Source organism: Bactrocera tryoni, chromosome 2, assembly GCF_016617805.1.
Source record: "Bactrocera tryoni isolate S06 chromosome 2, CSIRO_BtryS06_freeze2, whole genome shotgun sequence".
In the NCBI taxonomy this organism is placed as follows: Eukaryota; Metazoa; Arthropoda; class Insecta; order Diptera; family Tephritidae; genus Bactrocera; species Bactrocera tryoni.
Window position 1 is genome coordinate 56,215,159 of NC_052500.1, and position 23,348 is coordinate 56,238,506.

The 23,348-nt window shown below is 35.8% G+C and overlaps 1 protein-coding gene and 1 pseudogene across 1 annotated transcript; both read right to left on the reverse strand.

The window, feature by feature from the left end:
- Positions 1–6,032: 6,032 nt before the first annotated feature.
- On the reverse strand, positions 6,033–8,764 carry LOC120768770 (putative nuclease HARBI1). Its single transcript, XM_040095535.1, has 3 exons — positions 8,519–8,764; positions 8,036–8,459; positions 6,033–6,151 (listed from the first exon to the last, which is right to left on the reverse strand). The coding sequence occupies exons 1-3, from the start codon at positions 8,762–8,764 to the stop codon at positions 6,033–6,035; spliced, it is 789 nt and encodes a 262-aa protein (XP_039951469.1).
- A 4,876-nt stretch (positions 8,765–13,640) lies between these two features.
- The window catches only part of LOC120768771, an 18,910-nt pseudogene continuing 9,202 nt past the window's right edge, over positions 13,641–23,348 (reverse strand).

Genomic DNA, 23,348 nt, shown 5'->3' on the forward strand with positions numbered 1-23,348 from the left:
TAGGTCATGTTGTCCGAATGGACGAAAACACTCCAGCTCTGAAAGTATTCGACGCTGTACCCGCCGGGGAAAGCAGAGGAAGACGAAGACTTCCACTCCGTTGGAAGGACCAAGTGGAGAAGGACCTGGCTTCGCTTCGAATACCCAATTGGCTCCACGTAGCGAAAAGAAGAAACGACTGGCGCGCTGTTGTTAACTCGGCTATAATCGTGTAAGCGGTGTCACCGCCAATTAAGAAGAAGAAGAAATGCTGAACATATGACTGCAGAAAACAGTTAGCGTGAAAGCAAAAATGCGTCTATTGCAAATAATTTTCCGCAATTGCAGTTGCGTGAAAACTAAATACCGCAATAGTCTCAATTGTGTTTTCGTTCTACTCGTGTGAGGTCATCGTTATAATATGTGTACTAGTAGAACTCCACAGTTATCATAATATTTAAGTATCAGCATAAAATTTTATATTTCTAATAATGGGTTAGAGATTTTGCTATTATTTGCACTTTTATTTGCCTTTTTTAACATTTCTACTTCATATTTGTTCCTCTCATACAAGTACACAATTTACAAATTACATATATTTATTATGTACCATGGGGCGAAACCTCGCACAAGATTTCAGATTTTTAATATTTTATAATAGGAATAAGCATCGCAACCGCCGGAGTGCGTTAATTTAATCCGCTAAACCGAACTTAGTCCCAACTCGTATCTCTCCTACCAAATATCTCCACCGAAAAACGATTGCCAAGTGAAGTTTTTAGGGGCATTAAAATACGTGCTCAGAATCTTCTATACACTCTGTACACGTCGGACAATACGATCAAAAGTCGTAATGGAATAGGAAAAGATAACTTCTAAAGCATTCATGTCCACTCAGTATTTGGGTTAGGTGGAAACCCAGGTCCCCATGTTGTCTATCTATTCACGAATGGATGTCCGCGATTTATCTGTGGGTCCACCGTGCTTTGGTTGAGGTTCGCCACCTTTGCTGACACATTGCTGCCACATTGTGATGCTTCTGGTCCTTTCCTCTTCTTTCACGCTTACAGACGTCTCTGACGGATTGGACCAGCTAATTGCTACTAGATAGAACTTCAGCAATGTCACTTGTTATTTTTCGGAAAGCACTTGTTAATCGTATAGCTGTGAGCGGTTTGCAAATGCAAGTTCCTGTATTAATATTGGTACTGCATAAAAATTTATGGAAATCATTGCTTTTGCTATTAAAGCTCGCCGCCTGGGACGCACGCAGTCCCTTTTGGCTATCATTCTTGATAAAATTTACACATTTTGTTTCCTTTACCCGAAGTATACGCCAGGTGTTTTTAAATTTTAACTTAGAGTCCAATATTACTTGCAGATACTTCAGTTGCGGCTGTGAAATAATGTCGAATTTTCCTATGGTGAGTGATAATATTTAAAAATTAAAGCAAACCCTCGTCTTCTAAATTCAATATTAAACCCAGAAACAAATTCTGCAAAATAAAATTAAAAAGAGTTGGATTAATTTCGCCTAAACGTATACAAAATCAAACTAATATAATAGGAAACAAAAATACAAAAAATCAAATAGTTTCTTCTGTGTTTATTAGCAAGACTTCCATTTTCTGCTCAACCAACTCTAAACTCATGGTAGAAAACCATTGTCGCAGACCATTTATGCTATAATTACATTTGAGCCGGAGGTCATCCAGATGTTTAGCAACTGTTCATGTTTTTTGGTTATTGAGTTTTTAACACTCCACCATAAGTTTTATAGGAGAGGGCCTAGAACCCAGCCTTGCGATACTTCACTCAAGATCGTGTAGCTCTGAGTGCCCTCGTCCGTATCGAATAACAATCTCTTATTTTCGAAATAGCTTATTATAATATTTATCAAGTAATACGCACTGTATTTGGTATAGTGTAATAATTTTATTTTTGTCCAAAGCAAAATAAAAACAAACGAGTCATATTAGAGGGTACTCTTTTAGATTCAATCTCATCTTGGCACGATTCTGTTTTTGATATTTATTGATGATGTATCTTCTGTAATAACATTCTCAACAATTTTATTATATGCCGACGACATAAGGCATTTTAAGTCATAAGTCACTTCAAATGTTGCAAACAGACTTAAACAATTTGGTGGCTTGGAGCGACAGGTGTGAGTTGCCATTGAATCTCAAAAAATATAAGACGATGTGATTTCTCGTATATTTCCGCACAACTGTACTTATATAATAAAATACTATATAAGTATAGTACTACAGCCAGTTTTTAATTTTGTAGATTTGGAAGTTACGATGGATCCTTAGCTTAATTTTAGTATTCATATTTCAACCTTATTCTTGAAAGCAAAATGTATTCTCAGTTTTGTTAAACGTTGATCTAAAAAATGTAGAGATCCGTATGTTATTAAAACACTTTTTACAACTTTGGTTAGACATATATTGGAATATGACTCTGTGGTATGGAACTCTAGTTAACAAATTCTGACAAGAGTCGATACAAAAATAACTTTTACTCTTCGCCTTAGGACGTTTACGATGAAATTTTAAGTTAAGTCTACCGTCATACAATAGTCCTCTTTAATTTGTAAATCCACCTACACTTACTAGTCGGGAGAAAATGCTTAATATTGTATTCCTAGTAAAAATCCAGAATTGAGCAGTCTGCAGTTCTTTTTTCCTGAATGAAGTTAAATTCAATATCCCGGTTCATTTTCAAGGCTGTCTATTAGAAATATTTAATAAGTAAGTGTTTCAAATCAAAGAATATGCTCGACAATGTTTTTTTTATGATTCACTTCTACTGGTGTCCAAAAAATCTATCCGTGCAAGTAACCGTATATAAACAAGAATAATTATTTCTCGGTAAAAAACTGCAGTATATTTAAATTTGTTTTGTACCCTTGTGAAAAAATAGTTTATGAATTATGGAGAATCTTGAAAAGCAGATGACAAGGCAGGAAGAGGAAAAGTTCTCCAAACATCTAAGAATTATTTTTCTTTTCGGGAAGAAGCCACTGCTCCTTTTTAGTTATTTTAAATACTGATTAGATATATCTCTAAATACAATACGGGACAGACTTCAGAGATCTGGTAACAAACGCAGCAGCATTATAATCAAACACCTACTTTCAGAAACAAGGTTAAATGTGATCGGAAAAATGTTGTATTTACAGATGAGCCATCGTTTGTGTTGATCAAAAATTTGAGATGTGTTCGGTTAGAAAATTGCAAAAATTTATTCAACTGAGTGTAAAGCACCCCCAAAAAGCTACATGTTTATGAATGCTTCCCGGTTTATGGATATGTAATTTTGAGAAACGTCACAGATGACCTGAACGCCATTAGATAATAAAATTGTATACAAAGGGTTTACCTAATTCAGCTGAAACTTAAAAACAGACGCCCCATTCAATGGAAGCAAGAAACTCATGTGTTACCTAAGATTAGCGATCACGGCACTAAATGCCATTCCAAAAAAAAATGTTATGGTTGTACTGAAAGATAGAATATCAAGAAAATATAAAATGTAATGTGATAAGATATTTCATTCGGCTATTCCAACATACCAGGAGTTCGTTTTCTATAAAATATGTGGGAAATTTTGCCACAAGTTGCTATGAGAAATGTCATCATTAATCGGCAACACGGGAGTTCGGTATTTAGTGAATGTCACCTATAACAAACTAATGTATTTATACATAAATAAATTGTTTGGAAACTACTACTACACTAACTAGATAGAAAATGAAAACGTTATTCTTTGAAGGCACTATAAATACCTACAACTGAAAAAATACATATTAAAAAATTCAAACAAAGTTTCATTCCTCTGTGAACCAAATATTTAATTTTGGTAGTGTAAGTATCACTGCAACTGTGCATTTGCCACGGTAGGCCATTTCTAATTACCTGCAAAGTGGCAGCTTTTCAAATATGCAATGCGCAATGGTAGGGTTCTTGCGCTTCCTTAGTAAGCCCCAGTTTGTCGTTTCATTGATGATGGTACGGTAGTTTAGGTTGCGTTCGAAAGCGATAGTCGAGGTGAAATCACCGTATTAAGCCCGGGTCCCACTATCGGCGCAAGGTACCAATTTTCGGCGTATTTCATGTACCGATAATGTGACCGCATTAAATATTATGAAATGCGACCGATGGCCGATATTGGGCCTACAATGCACAACCAAAATCGACCCAGTTGCGCGGATAATGTGAACGCTATAATGTTTGATAAAGAGCAATAAAAATTGAAAAATGCGCAGATTTTTATCGGGCACTTGAGCACCGATCGAATACGCCAATCACCACCAATATCTCTATTTTTCAGCAAATTTTTAAGTATTAATTTGAAAAATCTTTATCAATAACACAAGTCTACAAATAAAAAGCGAAAAAATGCAACTGTCTTGGCTATGCGTGCATCGTTATCTTTGAAGGTTCCTAAGTTTGAATTAGAAGGTAAAAAAAACATCACGTACAGTTTTCCAGTTACATCAAAAAAAGTCTCTTTGAAGAAATATTTGAAAAATGCCCTGTTAACTAATATACTGATAAAATTTAAAAATAAAAAAAAGTTTTTACTTTATGTAAGACGTTTATTATATCGTGTAAAAATTACATATATGTAACTATTGAACCTGTTTTGTAGATTATCTTTTTGCAAATGGCGGTTTTTTCTTGTATTCTCTATTACTTTCTCTCATCAGGAACCAACAATAATCCCCCATCATTGCAGGATCCCAGCGGCCTTGATATCTCTGTTCCATTGTTAAAATATCTTGGTGGAACCCCTCTCCCTGTTCATCACTGACGTAACCCAAATTTTCTGGAAAAAAAACTCAAATGTGAATGTAAAAAATGAATTTTTAGTGACATTCTTCAACCCATTCTTTGGTAGTTTTCCAGCAACTCGTCGATTAGTTCCTCATACGTGTTAGACTATAGGAAAACCAAAATACTTGAGATATGCTAATTCAGTCACTTTAGTTATTAATCTGGCATGAGATTTAGGTGTATACAAGCCACAAACAACAAAATTAATCAATCGATGTATTACAACCACGTTTTCTTACTTTAGACATTTTAATCATAAAATCTCACTTTCCACGGCTATCGCAATAAATATACAACTACCTTCAAGTTTTAAATTGATAAACAAGAAAGAATACAGATAATACATACGAGAAATGTCATAAATACTCTCGACTAACAAATAACTCAAAGTATATATGGATTTGGCGCAAGTAGAACAAAAAATTTACTTAATATTGCGTAAAAAAAATAATTTTGAAATTCTTAAAAATCTTACGTGATACGGAATTTTTAAATATGAATTGATTATTAGTACACCTAATTTAATATAAAAACACCAATAGCCAATCAGTTGCATATTGCCTGTAGACTAGTGTAATTTTTAAATTTTAAAGTTGAAAAAAATCCACATTAATCGTCATGATTTTTGAATTGATTCTCGATTCCAATCGAAGAAAAACAAAAATAGACAAAAAGATCGAGTCGAAGGTCTTTGACTAATCGATCTTCGACATCTCTACTGGTTGCAAACATATGTAAATAAAACATGTGTTCGGTAAGTTAACAATAAAATTAAAATGCATTATTATATGAAGTAATTAATTAATAATTTTTAGAAATGAATTCAGACGACGAAGTTTTTGAAGGTATTATGGACAATGTGATTGACGAAACTATTTCTTCCACTCCCAGCAAAACAAAAAGACGAAAAAAACCACAAATAGTGTCATCATGGACAAATGAAAGCACAACGAATTTGATACAGGCCATTGAAATGCGCAATTGTATTTAGGAATATTCCTGCCCAGAATATAAAGATCGCGCCAAAAGAGATAAAGCTTGGAATAACATCGGGGAGAAATTTCCAACCCAAGAAGTTGACGGATGCAAAGCAAAATGGGCGAATATAAAAACGGAATTTTCAAATGTAAAGAAAAAAATGACAACTAAATCAGGCCAAGCGGCTGGTAAAGCTTTGCCACATTGGCCATTTTGGTCAGCTATGCAATTCTACTGTTTGCATGATCGCTGCAAGAGTAGTTCGTCTGTCTCAACACTAGATGTAGATGCAGATGTAACGCCACCACCAACAGCTGCCAGAAGTGACACAAAATCCAAACCCTCTGCATCTGATGAATCAGTGACAACAGATGCAATGGAGAGCGCAATACAATTTTTAAATAAAGAAGAAGACCACTGGTATGGAGTGGGTATGTATCTTGCACTGCAAATGCGTGAACTATCAAAAAGAAATAAAAGAGCAGCAAATAAACTTCACGCGGAATTAATTCAAATACAATTTATTTAGAGATTATGAAAAGTGCATATATTCTGTTAAGTGTCTGCTTTGTTATATAAATTTATACTGCCATGGCAATTCGCCGTCTGGTGACATGAAATATGGACTATCCCGTAAAAAATTTACCCTTTTGTTCCTTAAGATTATGACGTAACTGTTTATGGCATTAGTCTCAATGGGGACTTTTTTTTTTCTCTATAATCTAACGATTAACAAAATATATAACATTTGGTGTCAGCACTTCAAACTATTAAGATGTCTAGCAATCAAGAAAAAGTGCGCGAATTGGTTTTGTCAACTTACCTGGAAAATCCAGAATTAAAATATTCAGTTATAGCTAAAAAAAACTGGAGCATCGGAAAGTACTGTTAAAAGGGTTGTTTCGAATTACAAAAAGGGTGTACCTACTATACGAAAAAAAGGTTCAGGTAGAAAAGCAGATGCAGAAGGAAATTTGGCAAAAAGAGTGAAGGAAGTTTTTAAGCAGAATCCCAACACTTCAGTACGAGATGTTGCCGTTAAAGCAGGTACGTAAGTACTGTACAAAGGATAAAAAATGATAGTAAGCTAAAGACATATAGAGTTCAAAGAGTGCCAGATCGTTCCGATGAAAAGCAATTGGTTGCTCAAAAACGAGCTCGAAATTTGTATGAAGGATACCTAACAAAATTTGACTGTTGCGTGATGGACGACGAAACCTACGTTAAGGCAGATTTCAAACAGTTACCGGGGCATGAATATTATACCTGTATGAAGAAGGGGCAAGTACAGAGAAAATTTAAGGAAAAGAAAATTACCAAATTTCCCAAGCAGTATATGGTTTGGCAAGCGATATGTACTTGCGGTTTGAGAAGCAGTTTTTTGTAACACAGGGCACAATCAATTCAAAAATTTATATTAGCGAGTGCCTTCAAAAACGTCTTTTGCCATTTATTCGCGAGCATGAGGGTACTGTAATGTTCTGGACTGATTTAGCAACCTCTCACTATTCTACAGGTACCATGGAGTGGTATGAAAGCAATAATGTCAATATTGTTCCAAGAAAAGCGAATCCACCTAATTGCCCAGAGCTTTGACCTATTGAGAGATATTGGGCTCTAATGAAATCGAATCTCCGGAAGAGTAAAGGTTTACAAGATTTTAGAAATAAGTGGCGAAGGTCGTACGGTACTATCGATGAAAACACTGTACAAAACATACTGAAGGGCCTTAAGAAAAAAGTAAGAAATTTTTACAGAAAATAAAAATTTGTTAAATGTTATTTATAATTTGTAATCTCTATAGTACTCATTAATAAGAAATAAAACAAGACTTTGAAAAAATTCTTTGGTTTTCTTGTTATTAATGAAAAACGAAGGGTAAATTTTTTACGGGGCAGTCCTTAGTTTTCAAATTCTTCACGGTTAGTTTTTGCTTCGTTGCTTATGTAGGAAATTGATATATCCTCTGTGGCGCTTTCAAGGGTAGGTATGGAAATATTAACCAGTGCACCTTCAATTATATTTCCATCCTCAGTGCAGCTATCTACCAATCCAGCAGCATAACTTATATTTTTTGTCATTAAAAAATTGTGTAATGCGCAACATGCTAACTCTCGTTGTTTTATTTGGATTCAGCTTTATTGGTCGTGAAAAGATTTCAAAGCACTTCATCATGATTCCAAATGCGTTCTCGACTATTCTCCTAGCCCTTGATAACCTATAGTTAAAAATACGTTTGCTACCAGATAAAATGCGACCAGGATACGGCTTCATCAAATAATTTTGTATTTTAAATGCATCGTCTGCCACTAAAACAAAAGGTACATTCATTTCACGACCTAATAAATGACGAGGAGGTGGTAAATTTAGAGAATCCATATCGGGGGCATGCTGCAGAGAACATTTACTGAAAACACCACCATCTGAAGTACGCCCGTTACAGCCGATGTCAATATACAAATATTTATAACTGGCATCAACAACTGTCATAAGCACTATGCTGTGAGTTCCTTTGTAGTTGTAAAACGTACTTCCTGATTTTGCTGGTGCGATAATGACCACATGCTTGCCGTCAACTGCTCCTATGCAGTTAGGAAAGTTCCATAATAAATGGAATTTCGAAGCAACTTCAGCCCATTCTTCTTTTGTTGAAGGTATCTAAATAAGGGGAAATATGAAAAATATACATAAGGATTTGGTAAAGCATGTGTTCCTACCTTCAGGTAAGTATTTCGAAGTTGACTGTAAATCGCATCACAAATTTCAGGAACAAATTTTGAGATAGTGTTTGGGGCAATACGGAAAAAAGCTGAAAGACTTTTGTAGCTATCGCCCCTGGCCAAAAAGCGGAGAGTGCAGACCAAACGATGACTTGCTGGAATAGCTTCACGAAAACATGTGTCTGTTTTTTTAATCAGTGGGGAAATTAGCTGCAGTAACTCATTAAAATTATTTTCGTTCATTCGCACGTAATTTTTAAAAAGAAAAGTCGTTTCATATGCACCATTAGTATTTCTTCTTTCCAGCCAATTTCTCACCCAGATACTACGTTGTTTCGGATTTGTTTTACGTTTTTGATTTTTCTTTTTCAGCTTTAATGTTGCAATGGTAAGCAGAGCAACTGCAACTTTTTTCTTCTTCAAATAATCCATGTTTTAAAATAAATAAAAACTTTTACTGCAAACAGCTGATTGAGCACAACAGTGTGACCGCGTTGCGCCGATTATCGTAGCAGAATATTTAACGCCGATATGCGCCGATAAAAAATGATACAATATGCGCCGATAATGTGACTGCTAAAAATTGACTCAATTTTGTTTTGGCATTTTGCGCCGATGTAGACCAATAAAAATCGGTACAAATTGTGCTACTTGCGCCGATAGTGGGACCCGGGCTTTAGGTATGTACATACATAAATTCTCGTTGCTACTTATACTAGTATACCGATCTCAATTAGTTTCAGTGAAACACTATTTAGAATTTCGTAAGGGTATAAGCTCCTCATGGGTTTAGGTTGGGTTTGAAAATGCGTCAAAAACTATCAAAGAAGTGAAGATTTTTTCAGCTATAATCGGTTAGAACATCCAAGAGCAAAATCACTTTCAGATGCAGAGAAGGCAGCATGCTCAAATTTGTTCTCTTAAAAGATTGTTCACCGAAAGGTTGTACGTATTACCTTAAACTAAGCGAGACAGATACACAGAGTGGCAGCACAAAACAATAACAAGCGAGAGATATTGTAATCGGATAAAACCAATTTGAGGTATACTATACATAATATTTAAAAATATTTTAACCCACTTTTTGCCGCTCAAAAAATCGCACTTTGCTTTGCTGTTAGGTATTATTTTTATTCAGGCTGGTTTCCTGAAATATTGTTTTCTTTTTATTTAGTCGGAACTCCTTAACATGTCCTAATATTGTCACGCCTTTATTAATATATTCTCTGCTTAGTTGAACTTTGACATCCTTTTCGGCACTCAAGAGAAATTGAGAATGTAAAAGTGTTTTTCTTTTTGTTGTACAAACTGTTTAATTTCTTAACCATTAGATACAAATGTATATATGTATGTATGTCCTTAAATGGTTATCGCGCACAATCGAAATAAAAGTACCGGGTACACTTGAGTTTATATAGTGTAATTTATTATAAAAATCTTTTCTTTTGTATGATTTTATTTAGAAGTTAAATCTTCAATGTTAATTTTAACAGATAAGTTAAATGTTTTAAAATTTAATGTTATTAGATTGTAGGGGTCACAGTGGTAATTGCAGCGCACGAGATTGGTGTCCAAAAAACGAGGGTATATAAAACGAATGGTGATGCTCGAACTGTATGTGACGAAATGTGTCCTTTCCCTTTTTGTCCATCCCTTTTGATGAGTGGGTTGAATGATGTAGAAGTGTGGTGAGTGAGTATGGCGTCTTCGGATGTGGTGAGTTCAGCTGTTCCATTAGGATGCGCCACTTTTATCGAGTAGAGGAGGTGGATGCTTAACTCATTTAAACACAAACAAAGAAAATATTTCGATGCATAGCATATTGGCGCCTACCCACAGGTTTTTATTATACTACAGTCGTGCCTTAGATTAGGTAAGGTTAAAAAAACTTTGGGGCTGAATATTTTCTGCTACCTTTATGGTAATTACCTCTGCTTGGAAAACGCTGCAGTTGTCAGGAAACATAAAACTGGAGTTTGTTGAAATTTCTGCTAAACCAACCTTTCGCACAAGCTTTAATCCATCCTTGAAAAAGCTCACCGTCCCTCTCCAACAGCAAGTCTGCTCTTTGCATGTTTCCTTCGAAGGTATGTAAGCAGAGAAATGACAAGTAGGGGTAGGTTCGACGACCTGGTAGTCCAAGTATCGTGGAATGAAATAAGAGTGTGTGAGGATTTCAGAGTGCTAAATTTCAAGGCCATCTAAGTACCCAGATTTTCTGAGCCTGACCGCAGTTTTAGCGGTCGTTCACCTGATGGTATTTTGCAGTATTAGCGCTTGTCGATAAACTTTCTCAGTTTCTTCGCGCCGAAAACCCGTCTATCGTGCGTGGGCAGCGAAGGGTTACAGTACCTTATAATCTCCTCCAATTCTCCTACGGAAAAAATTGCAGTGTTTCTTCCAAAAAAAGTTTGGAGGAGTGATACCTTTTTAACAGCATTTATTCGCTTTGATTTAGATTACCAATAGATTTGTATTTGCATTGCATGAGCACTGAAGTAAGTATTACCTATATTTAGTACCCAAATAGTCAACTGATCATACTATTAATAATATTCCAATTTATTCCATCTTAAATATAAGGAAACTTATATATAGTAAACTTTGACGAGGACTTCATAGATACAATGATATATGATACTTACATCTTCACCTATCGTTGTTTTATGCAATACCAAATGGTTTCCATTACGTTTACTCATTCTTCAAAATTTACACCTGAGTATCATTATTTACACCCACTCACAAACATCCATCTTCACATAAGAACGGCGAACACTTCATTGGCGCCTAGCTTTTGTTTTCATAACCATTCAGTGGAATTTCATTCACTCATTTGCAAAGGCGGGCACACATGCAAATACACACCATATGCGTCCTAATAAGGAACACACTGATTGCACTCACTGAACTATGCATTCACTTATATACTGAGGGCGGTCCAAATTGGTTGCTGTATGAAAGGCTTCATGTGAACGAACATATGTGGCAGAAGCCAGGTAAAGTGTTGCCGTTTTGTATCAAATTTGTGAAAGAGTACCAGGTGCCGCTGATTTCCACATCCCAAACAAATAGTTGGACATTTAGACGATTTGCAGTGGATTTTTGTTTTTTCTTTTGACCATCAACAAATATTATAACCGTATTTGTTTTCTCGACTTATGTGATTGTTTAACTGTAACTGTTATAGCATACATGAAATATACGTTAATCAATTAGTACACCATGCCGTATGAGCAACACATAATATAAAAGACTTATTTATTCAAAAAGCAATCAACTTGAAAATTAGCATTTCTCTGCATGGGATACACTAATTTTGAGGTTTAAAATACTCTAAAGGGAACGTCGAAGACTCTATAAAGTACACAAATATATGATCAGCATGACGTGTTGATATAGCTATGTCCGTCATTTTTTGAGATATCGCTCTGAAACTTTGTTCACATCAGATCAATATAGTAGATAGCTGTAATATAAACTTACCGATCGAAAAAATGTTTTGTACGAAACGTTTTGTATTTAAGAAAGGTTTTATTGTTAAAGTACAACCCAAGTTAATTTTTTTTCTTGTTTTTTCTTAGGTCACTCTAGAAACCGCTTTTATTTTAATTACAAAACCGCTAGGAATATAGATAAGCTTATATAAACCGAATTGTGGCTGCAAAATTTTGTTTTTTATTATTTTTACATATATTAAAACAAGGAACTTCAAGTTACATTTACAAATGAAGACTTGTGGAATTTATATGCAAGCAGAACTCAAAGAAAGTTTAAAAATAAACCCCAGAAACGGAAAAAAGTTTAGTATCACAAAAACATGTTTTTAACTTTTAAGTTGAATAGCTCAAGGAGTTGACTTTATTACCGTATATATGTATGCTGCTGAGTCCTTATACAATAAATTTGAATAGAATCTGAGTAAACAAAATAAAGAACGACGTATGTATAGAAATATATTTCTATATACACATGGCTGTACACACTCAGAACCACACAATTCTGCACGTGAAGCGCAACTCCTTATAAGCAACATTTATGACACAAGTGGCAACAACAGAAGCAATGCGGGTGAAAAGCAAATAAGAACCGCAACAAATTGCCATAAACTGCACAAATGACAGTCAAAATTTTCGCCGTGTGAAAATAAAAGTAGACTAAACTATGACTATGGAGGAATTCTTGCTAAGAATGGTTTAAAATATTAAAAGCTTTGGCGGTGTACGTATGACTGCATAAACAGATGACACGAAAGCAGTTATGGGCTAGATATAATGAATAGAATAGAATGTTGTGACAAATATATATATTAGTTTGGAAAACATCTCCCTTCCGCTCTTTTGCTCTTTATTCAATGCTTTGTAAAAAGTGTTACAGTGATCGGATTTAGTTAAAATATGAGCCGTTTCCTTCGATAATATGTTTCCATTTAGACGGTTATAACTGTTGAACGCAAAATCCAAACTAATCATGCAAAGCTTTGTTTTGCAGACTATGTCAAGACCTAACAAACATGTATAGTGTTGCCAGATACGAGTTCTGTAACGGTTTATATATAACCGCGAAATTCAAAACGCAAAAAGGTGGAAGGAAGATATTTTCCAACCCAATATATTCTTCTAAGGGCCCAGAAGTAATAGGTTGTCAACAAAGTCTTGCGGTATTTTCGCTAGTTGGCGCTGAAAGCGCGTAGTTCTAGTTTTATTCGTCGCATCGGGTCATGCTATACCTTTTTGGAAAGCTCATTTCACGCGCTAACACGTGTTTGATTAATTGTCGTTTCCTTTAATTCGTTCGTGAGGTATAGCGTCGCAAATAAAATCGCATGAGTCATCAAAAATTCATTTCAATTTCAATAAAAAAAAAAATCAATAAAAATACCGCAAGATTTTTGTGACAACCCAATATTTATCAAACTAGCACTGTTTTCTTGCAATTGGCATTTTTCTACCACTATATTTAACTATAATGAAATTTTAGTACATCTCTTAGCACAGACAAAATATGAGAACCAAGCCAATACCGCAGTAAACTAAATACAATAATACTGATACCCTGTGGCAAAGCAGTATCTAAGAATTGTAAATAAGACGCAAAATATTTAATATTTCATCAACATTCACAAAATTTTTTGGAATGGATTCGCAAGATGTCGAGATTTCTCAATGTGTCCACACTCAGACATCGCCGCACAGGACAACACAACCAACCACAGCACAGCGCCTGTATTCTAAGGGGTGAATAACAAATCAGAAAGTTAAAAGCTTTAGTTCATGCACAAGCTGAAATTGGATTTTCCGTTTAAGATCTCGACGTAAAATGCGCCAAGTCGTTGCATACGTCAGTCCGAGTTGTTGCGAACGGTGCCGAAGAAGATACGAAGCACATTCTTTACAGAACGTGAAATTTCGTACAAAAGTGAAACAATTTGTAAACGTTGTTGAAGTAATTGTTTCCATGATAAAATGCCAAACAATACTGAATAAAAATTACATGACAGTTTGAAACGACTCACGCGCGATCTGTCAAAAAAGGCTATTGTAAAAAGTACTGCTAATTGGATCACCCGTTGCAAGCAAACAAACATGATGGTTTCCGTTAATTATCATTATTTGTTATATGCAGTTCGCTAAAATGTACTTGATTTGACAGGACTACGATCTTATGCGCAACTTAAGTATAAACGATACTATATAGTACTCCTCCACGTCCACTTCTATTTTCGATTACGATAACAATCCCAGACCGGTGTTAATATCTTCAAGGTGTTAGTATTTTGGTGTCGTCCTGCAAGATAGTAAATAAAAATCTCTGCACATAATACTTACACTTTGGAAAACGAAAACATTATTTATGAACGCCCCGTAAATCCATAGAAGAGAATAAATACGTACTCAAACATTCATACAAAGTTTCACCCGCTTGTAAACCGAATATTTAATTAAAGTGGTGTGAGTAACACGGCACCTGTGCGAATGCTAACTTGCGACATTTTTAATTACCTGCAAAGTGGCAGCTGTTAAAACATGCTTCCTTAACGCAATGGTATCGTTGAGTAGTTTCTTCCACTTCCTTAGTTAGCCCCAGTTTGTCATTTCATAGATGATGGTACGGTAGTTTAGGATGCGCTCGAAAGCGATACTAAAGGTGAAATCACTATACAAGGTATGTGAATGCTTTTTACTGCTTATAGCGACGTGTATGAATATATTAAATAGATAAAGTCTAAGAAAGCACAACTCCTCATGGGTTAGGTTTGATTTGAAAAAGTGTCTAAGAGTATAAAAATAAATGAATATGATTTCCGGTTATAAATCGCTTAAACTTACTTACTACAGTAAAATCATTTTGTATGCAGAAAATGCTAAAATTAGATTATATTCACTAATGAATAAAAATGTTCCGGGACCCTTGTATGAGTTGTGATTCGTTGTATGCAGTTTTAACATATCGGGTCGCATGTATTTAAAATAATTTTCGAATGAATATATCCATCAAAACCTGTTTATTTGGGCTTCACCCTTGCTTTTAAACGGTTTACAAAACAACCATAGGTATATATAATTAAATCTGCTTTTATACATACTTTGTAAATGCTTCGAGCATATTATTCTTTCTTAAATTGTTTCCAAGGGGCTACTTATTGCTGTGAAAAAGTCACTTTGTTGCATCTGTGACATCGTAGAATAGTAAAAATTGTTAAAAGGTTTCTTTGATTTAGAGATAAGGCATTTTACTTTCAAGGATTATTTTTAAACCCACATTCTTTGCTGGTAAATAAATTTTCTCACCAAAACATCTTTGTTATTTAATAAAGAATGTTTTTAGGACTGTGTCTCTTCAACAATTACTCTTCTTGTTTTTGAAATAAAACAACAAAACTTACTACTTAAAAACACTATATAACAAATCTCTAAGAAAGACAATTTGACGTTATTAATAGTCAACTCTATTATATGAATGGTCATTATATTTGAAGAACCAATCACAAACAATGCAATCAGTGACTACATATTAACAAATATATATTTTGTAACAACAAGTAGCATCTTCCATTAACTATAAGCTCTCTTCTTACAATAAGCAGACACAGACTGCTTTGGGAGAGTGTCTTGAAATATGGCACATATGCACTTGCTATTGTAAAAACGCAACCGAATTCATGGAATACCTTCACTTTTGCTTTTTGCCACCATAATTCTAACAGCTTTCTCCTTCCTACTTTGTACTTTGCTCAACATTTCCTTAGATATAAAACTTGCCTTTCTTACCAGCGATATTGTCTTTGTTGGACTCAACTCCTCTCCTTATTGCCTTCAATACTTTTTACCGATTTCACCAGATTTTACATCTATGTGTTATGTAACGTGTGTGTATTATTAAAGGTTTTAATTCAAGTTAGCTTAATCTTTATTATTTTTATTTTATAACAACAATAATTGTTAATATTAGTTGATTTTAAAATTTTCTGTCATTCAGTCCTATTATTTTACAATGTACATTTGTAACTTTACAGTCTACAGGTATATGGAGTAGGATGGGTAAAACAAAAGCAAACAAAATTATTGACGCTGTAAGACAGAAAAAAATAAAGCTGTAAGGCGAAGAAACTCCCCAAAACATTTAAGAACTCATATTTAGAGGTGCCCAAGCTCCCAATTATTTCACTGGTTGTGAAAGCTTACAGCTGTGCCAAATGAAAATTTTTAGCGATATGCAAAAAAACTACATATGTATACCCCGTTATATTTATATAGAAACATAGAAGCAGAGCAGGTAACATTATTAATGTAATAGCATGCACCTGCTTTACTAATAACACCAACTTGTCGATTATGTTAATAACTGTAAGAGCTTTTGGAATTAAGTTCAATCAAGATACAAGTTGATACATATTGATGAACTTAGGAGCTTAAACAGAGACATGTGTATATCAAAAGAAGCGTATTTGGTCTACAAAATTTGAACACTTCAATGGTGCTCATCACATTAGCAGCAGGCTTGGATACGAACAGTATTTCTACTTCACGTGTGTGAACGCTTCTGATTGTTATCACCTGAATAAAATACCCTTTTTGTTTGAAATTTAGTTTTACGAGTCTTCTGATTACTTAAGTATGCATTTATGTTCTTGTAGACACGTTAATAACTTTGCAGGCAACAATGGTTTCCCTTCCATTTCTAACACTGCACTATGTATTTCCACGTCTCAAATTGCTGCTGTAATCAAGCACTTTCGCTTCGTGAAAATTTATGTTTTTTATGTGCCATATACTCATAATTTTTGTTTTACTTACGGATGCAATGATTGCCTGAATAATGTAAAATACCATTTTTAAAATTATATAAATTTGTATACTACTGTGCCCAAAAAATAAGGTGACCTTTGAATTTAAACTGCGCGCGTCGATTTGGAAAATTATATTTTTTTTTTTAGGTTGGCAGTACTGTCAGTCACATTTACGTCAAATTTCATGTCAAAATATTCATTAGTGTTTGAGATACGTGTCGTTTTGTGAGCTGCTAAAAGTGAGTTTTTCGTTTTTTGCGATGTCGAAATTTGTTGAGCAAAGAATTTGCATTAAATTTTGTTTACGGAAACAATTTTCTGCTGCGGATACGTTGAGGATGGTGCAGAAAGCCTTTGGTGATGAGGCTATGTCTAAAAAAATGTTTACAAGCGTCCAGGGCGACCATCAACCTCAACCGACGAAGCTCACGTTCAACAAATCAAAGATGTGGTGTTGAAAAACCGTCGATTAACAATTAGAGACCTTGCTGATGAAGTTGTCATATCGAAAGGCTCAGCCAATACCATTTTGAAGGATGTTTTGGGCTTCAAGCGCGTCGACTGGTACCGAAAACATTGAATTTTTTGGAAAAAAGGCGTCGCGTTGAAGTGTGTGAAACGATGCTTTCCGACTACCAGGGTGTCATGAAACGCATTATAACTGGCGATGAGACTTGGATCTATGCTTACGACCCCGAAACAACCGATCAATCGAGCGAATATCGTGCCAAAAGAGAGCCGAAACCAAAAAAATCGCGCCAAAGTCGCTAAAAAATCAAGGTCATGTTGACTGTTTTCTTCGATTATCGCGGTGATGTGCATTATAAATTCCTTCCAACCGGACAAACAGTCAACAAGGAATAACATTTGAACGTTATGCGTCGCTTGCGTAACACTATCCGCCTAAAAAGGCCGGAATTGTGGAAAGACAATTCTTGGTTCTTACACCACGATAATGCACCATCCCATACTGTCCTCGTAATTTGTGATCATTTCGCCAAAAACTCAACCCATATCGTTCCGCAACCACCGTATTCACCTGATCTGGCGCCGTGTGTCTTCTGGCTGTTCACAAAGCTCAAAAGACCGCTCCGGGGACACCGTTTTAATACGATAGAGGAGATTCAGGCCGCAGCGAAGACGGAACTGAAGGCCATCCCGGAAAGTGACTACAAACAGTGTTTCGAAGATTGGAAAATCCGTTGGCATAAGTGCATTGCATCGGGAGGGGAATACTTTGAAGGGAATGAAATTGATTTCGAAGAATAAATAAAGAATTTTCAAAATAAATACAATGTCACCTATTTGGGCACAGTAGTATGTTTCAATGTAATCCACTGTAACAGATAAAACTACTAGCAATCGCAACTTAAGCATTTGCTTACAACGTTGAAAAAATCGCTTAATGTATTAAAACATTGTTAGCGTTCATGCTCGTCATTACTTAAAAAATTATAACCGCTCCGTTTTCAACACCAAAAAAAAAAAAAAAAAAAAAGAACCGCCAAGTCCGCTAATTATCTTTCTCATTGACCCTTTATTTCCACTTCGATGACGATCCATTTGACCACATCTTCGAATGCATTTTCTTTTGCTTTTGTTCTATCTGATTCTTTATTTATAAATTGTCTTAACTTTCGAATCTTTTGTTTTGTCTCCAAAATTCTTTTATATGTAACTCTTTTGTTGATTTGTACTGAAGTAAATGTTCTCTGCGTAGTTATATTGTTCTCCACTTTGTTCAATCGGTCTTAGCTGTTGAGAAGATCACACTCGCAAAGAAACTTGAGAGCGTTCAACGAGCTGCGCTCATCAGCATATGTGGTGCATTAAAGTCCACCCCAAACATTGCACTTAATGCAATTCTGAACATAACGCCGGTGGATATTGCCGGAAGGTGTAAGGCCGCAAAGGTGGCCATTAGGCTCAGGGAGTATGGATTCCTAAAGGAGCGGGTATCTGAACACTCGGATATCCTCACAAGCTTCGACTGCATACCGGATCACCTGGATCATGGAGTCGCCATATCGAACTCCGGTGGCTCCTTCTCTGCACATATACCGACGAGGGAGGCTTGGCAGGGAAGAAGCTGTTGGAGGAGAGGGGCAGCAAGCTTCTTTACGAATGGGTCTAAGCTTGGCGGGAAGTTTGGTGGAGAGGTTTATTTTCAGGAGCTCTCCATAAAATCCAGCTTCAGACTTCCCGACTATTGCAGTGTTTTCCAGGCTGAGGTTGCAGCCATCAAGGTAGCAGCAGATATGCTGCTCAGTAGAGCGTCTAACTTCAGGGAGGTGACCATTCACTCGGATAGCAGAGCGGCGATTCTAGCCTTGAACTCATTCACAGTGCGTTCAGGGCTGGTCGAAGAGTGTCTGGCGTCACTGTCTCTGGCGGCGAGAGCTTTCATTATAAGACTTGTATGGGTGCCGGGCCACAGCGGAATCGCGGGTAACTGCAAAGCTGATGAGCTAGCTAGGAAAGGCACCCTAGAATCACTATCGGTAGAATGGGAACGGGTAGGTGCTCCGGCATCCTTTTGTGTTCTACTACTAGATAGCTGGGCCTCGCGGCTGCTCGGTCAGCGATGGGCCAGCATTAGTACCTGCGCGGTCGCAAAAGCCTTTTGGCCAAAGATAGATCGAAGGAGATCTAGGGATCTCTTTGCCCTCAACAAGGCTAGCCTCTCATTAATGATGGGGCTCTTGACGGGCCACTGTCCCATTGGCATACACGCTGTAAGACTGGGAATTTTACCGGACGCCGCATGCAGAAGCTGCTTGGAAGAAGATGCAGTGGAAACTAGCCAGCACTTCCTTCTTGACTGCCCTGCTTTTGGGAGATCAAGACTGAGGCACTTGGGGGCACATACTTTCATATATCCCACCGATCTGGCGGGCATTGAAATTAAGCGCCTCTGTAAATTTGTATTGGATACTAAACGGTTTGCCGATCTCTAAGTTCGAACACGGGAGTTCGAGTTTCAACGGCTTCACAAAGGACTACTTCTAGTCCATGTGCGATCTCCGATCAGCCGTCTTACCTAACCTAACCTAGCTGTTGAGTCGCTCATCTGTGGAAGCTTAAGACAGCGGCTACTTTGGCTAAGTCATGTTGTCCAAATGGACGAAAACACTCCAGCTCTGAAAGTATTCAACGCAGTACCCGCCGGGGAAGAGGAAGACCTCGACTCCGTTGGAAGAACCAAGTGGAGAAGGACCTGGCTTCACAGAGGAAGAGGAAGACCTCGACTCCGTTGGAAGGACCAAGTGGAGAAGGACCTGGCTTCACTTGGAATATCCAATGGGCTCCACGTAGCAAAAAGAAGAAACGACTGGCCCGCTGTTGTTAACTCGGCTATAATCGCGTAAGCGGTGTCTACGCCAGTAAAGAAGAAGATTAATAAGAAAATAAAATTAGTAAAGCGTTGAAGCACGTTTGTTTATATTGTTGGAAATACTTAGCCAAAGATAGACGGTCCAAGCAACCATAGTGCGACTGTTAATGTGATTAACTATGGAGTGTAGCAGAAACTATATCGATAAATGTAGTCAAGATCATCGTTTAACAATAAGAGATTCTACAACATTGCTTTTGTTTCTCGTAAATATGTTTTGATTTGTCGGTCAAAATACCTCCAATAAAATTGTGTTGATTCCTAAAGGGTTTATTCCATACCATATATCCTTATGTAAGACACTAAAGGTACATTTAAAGTAAATGAGTGTTAATGGTCCACCTTATAAATACTTAACCGCAAGTAAATGACTAGAAAAAAAAAATATAAGTATTAAGGCCTTGGAGGAAAGCAGCATATTTCAAAAACCTTTTAGTTCTTCCCTACATTACTTCCCAAATTAATGCATACATCTTGTATAGGCATGAACAAACACTAAAACTAAAACTGTGCAAATCCTACTATTTTACGTACAAAGCTTCTAAATATGATTAATATTATATTAATTTTAACTACCGTCTACTGAAGCAAACTACATATATGTATATACCTTTATATTTCTACTTTTATATAATCAAAGAGCAACTACTGCAAATAGATTCATTTAGTCCCACAGCAAAGCCAGGTCTATTGTCACGCTTGATTTGGTCGGCAATAGAATCGCTGAACCATTACACGATTATCAAGCACCATTGAATAAGCACTAAAGTATATGCATTGTACTCATTCTTTGAAGAGCACCAATACTTGGACAGAAATTCTCGTATGCATACATTAAATTTGCATATAAATTTCACTATTTAGCAGCAAAGGGTGAAATAACCACTCAATCATTTTCACTATGCTAAATAAGAGTTGTAATTGTAGCACTTGTTTGCCACAGCAGCAAACGGAATGATCGTATGTGATTTGTTCAGAGTTGCTGTAGCTGTGTACAAGCCACTCACGACTTAGACTTAATAAGACAGATATTCTGTGTTGCACAAGGCTACCATTTCAAGCTGTGGCAAATGCGTGTTGCGAGATGGCGACACACTCTATATACCTGTGCATTTGTCTTGCATTTTCCCAAAATGCGAGTTGCATTTAATTATTTTAGAGATGTAAGTATTATCAAGTATTTCGGGGCTCTAACTACAACAACTATTATCACTACGCTTTTGTATATTCTTTTTTTGTTTTTTCTTTGCAGTTTTCGCGTGCAAGTTTTGACGCAGGGTCTCTTGAATTAATTATAGAGAACTGCGAAAGTTATGCTACTGACAAGAGTGCATTGTCTTTGTCGCCTAGTGTATTATGTTTATATTATATTTATTTTGTTTCTGCACTCTTAATGCATTAATGTTGTTTTCGTTGTAATTCTGGTGCCTATATCGTTGACAGTTAGCGCTTCTTCACTTAAAAGTTGTTTATTTTCGAATTAACTGCTATGTAAGTGCATGACAACACATATATTTATTCTATACTTGTTTTAGGTGTAAGTCTTGTTATGAAGTGAATTTATTATTTTGAAAACAAACAAAACTATCTGCGTCTAAAAATTAGCTACAACTCCATATGTTACGTATACGCCCTGGATCAAGTATAATAATAATATTGTTTTTCTTCTCTCCCAAGTTAATAACTAAATCTTGATTAAAGAAGATTCAAATATAAGATTTAATTTAATACTATATTCTTGTTTGTTCATCAACGAGATTAGTTAAATGTTCCTCTTCATCACTTTTATACTTAAGGTTTACACATATTCATTAAGCACGTCGTTGTATATACATACATAAAACGATATTTATCTGCTGTCTCGATATTCAAATATAGACACCTCAAAACAGCTTAGCATTCTGAAATCCATTAATTTTACATAAGATAAGTTTTTTACGCGTATATTTTGTTGTTTCCTCTTGTGTCGTTAGTGTTAATATAGTTCATATGAATTTCACTTTTTTACGAAAAATTTCGATTGAACTCGGCTTGTTTTAGTTTTTTACTTAACTTAGTCAACTTTATACATATGTCTGAAAAACTAGTATCTGATTATTCTTTGGAAATATTTTTTTCTGAAATAATAGATTTGAAAACAACATGCAACGCCTTAAAAATTTGTGCATATTCTTTGCTCAAAACCTAACAATATAAGTCGTAAGTGTAAATCTGTTTGATGTATGAAAAGTGTAAAAGCAATGACAGCGATGGAAGCTATGTCCACAGTAATTGGTCATAAATCAGACACAGGTACACTAAAATTTAAATTCCATTAAAAAATATCTTCATGTATATCTAAGGCAATTTGTGCCTTCAATGGCTCCATTTCATGTCGCTGCATAAAATTCAATTTTAAGCAATTTTTACCACTCACACCTAAAAGTAGACTTGGAAATATTTATGACACTCCGGCGTTAGAACGTCGTTATGGAACTATAAGAAATATCTGCAATGCCGTCTTTTCGTGCTATGAAGGGGTTGGCATATACATGCAGGCGATGTTGAAGTAGGCAAGAAATGTCTCTCGAAGCAAGGAAATGGTAATTTCAATCATGAATAAATTTAGTGAAGCGTTGCAGAAATTGGTTCGAATTACACAAGTATACTAAATATATTTTCTAAACTTATATGTACATATATTTGCACTTGTCAAATACAAATTGTTATCCTTGATGCGCATGAACTAATTTTGCTGAGCAGCATGCTTTTAATTAAGCGAATAATATACGTCACCTTAAATTCCAAGTCCAACTGAGCTACTGACGAGTTGCAGCATCATATGGTATAGAATATGTATGTGTGATAAAAACATGTTGAAATAAGCTGTAACGAGAAATAGTACGAAGCAAGAAAGCCATTGGAACCTAAGTCGGTTTTTGCTGAACAAGTAAATGTTGAAAGTCCTACCAACTAGTCTCAAATTTGGTATTTTGCGACAGCTAGTTAATAGCCCAAAAGGGTACGGTAATTGTATGAAAGTCCTGAAATTCCAATGCATCTTTTGTGTGCGAGTATATCCGCTATCTTCAACTCTAACAGAAGGTAATTGCGAAAGAAGTGTCATTCCCGAATTTGCACGTAAACTTGGTGGCTACTACGTT

Coding starts and splice junctions, on each gene's coding strand:
- LOC120768770 (XM_040095535.1), bottom strand. CDS start 8,764: ATGAACGAAAATAATTTTAATGAGTTACTGCAGCTAATTTCCCCACTG. Junction 8,460..8,518: donor TTCGAAATACTTACCTGAAG/GTAGGAACACAT, acceptor CCCCTTATTTAG/ATACCTTCAACAAAAGAAGA. Junction 6,152..8,035: donor CATTTTATCTGGTAGCAAAC/GTATTTTTAACT, acceptor CTGATTCATCAG/ATGCAGAGGGTTTGGATTTT.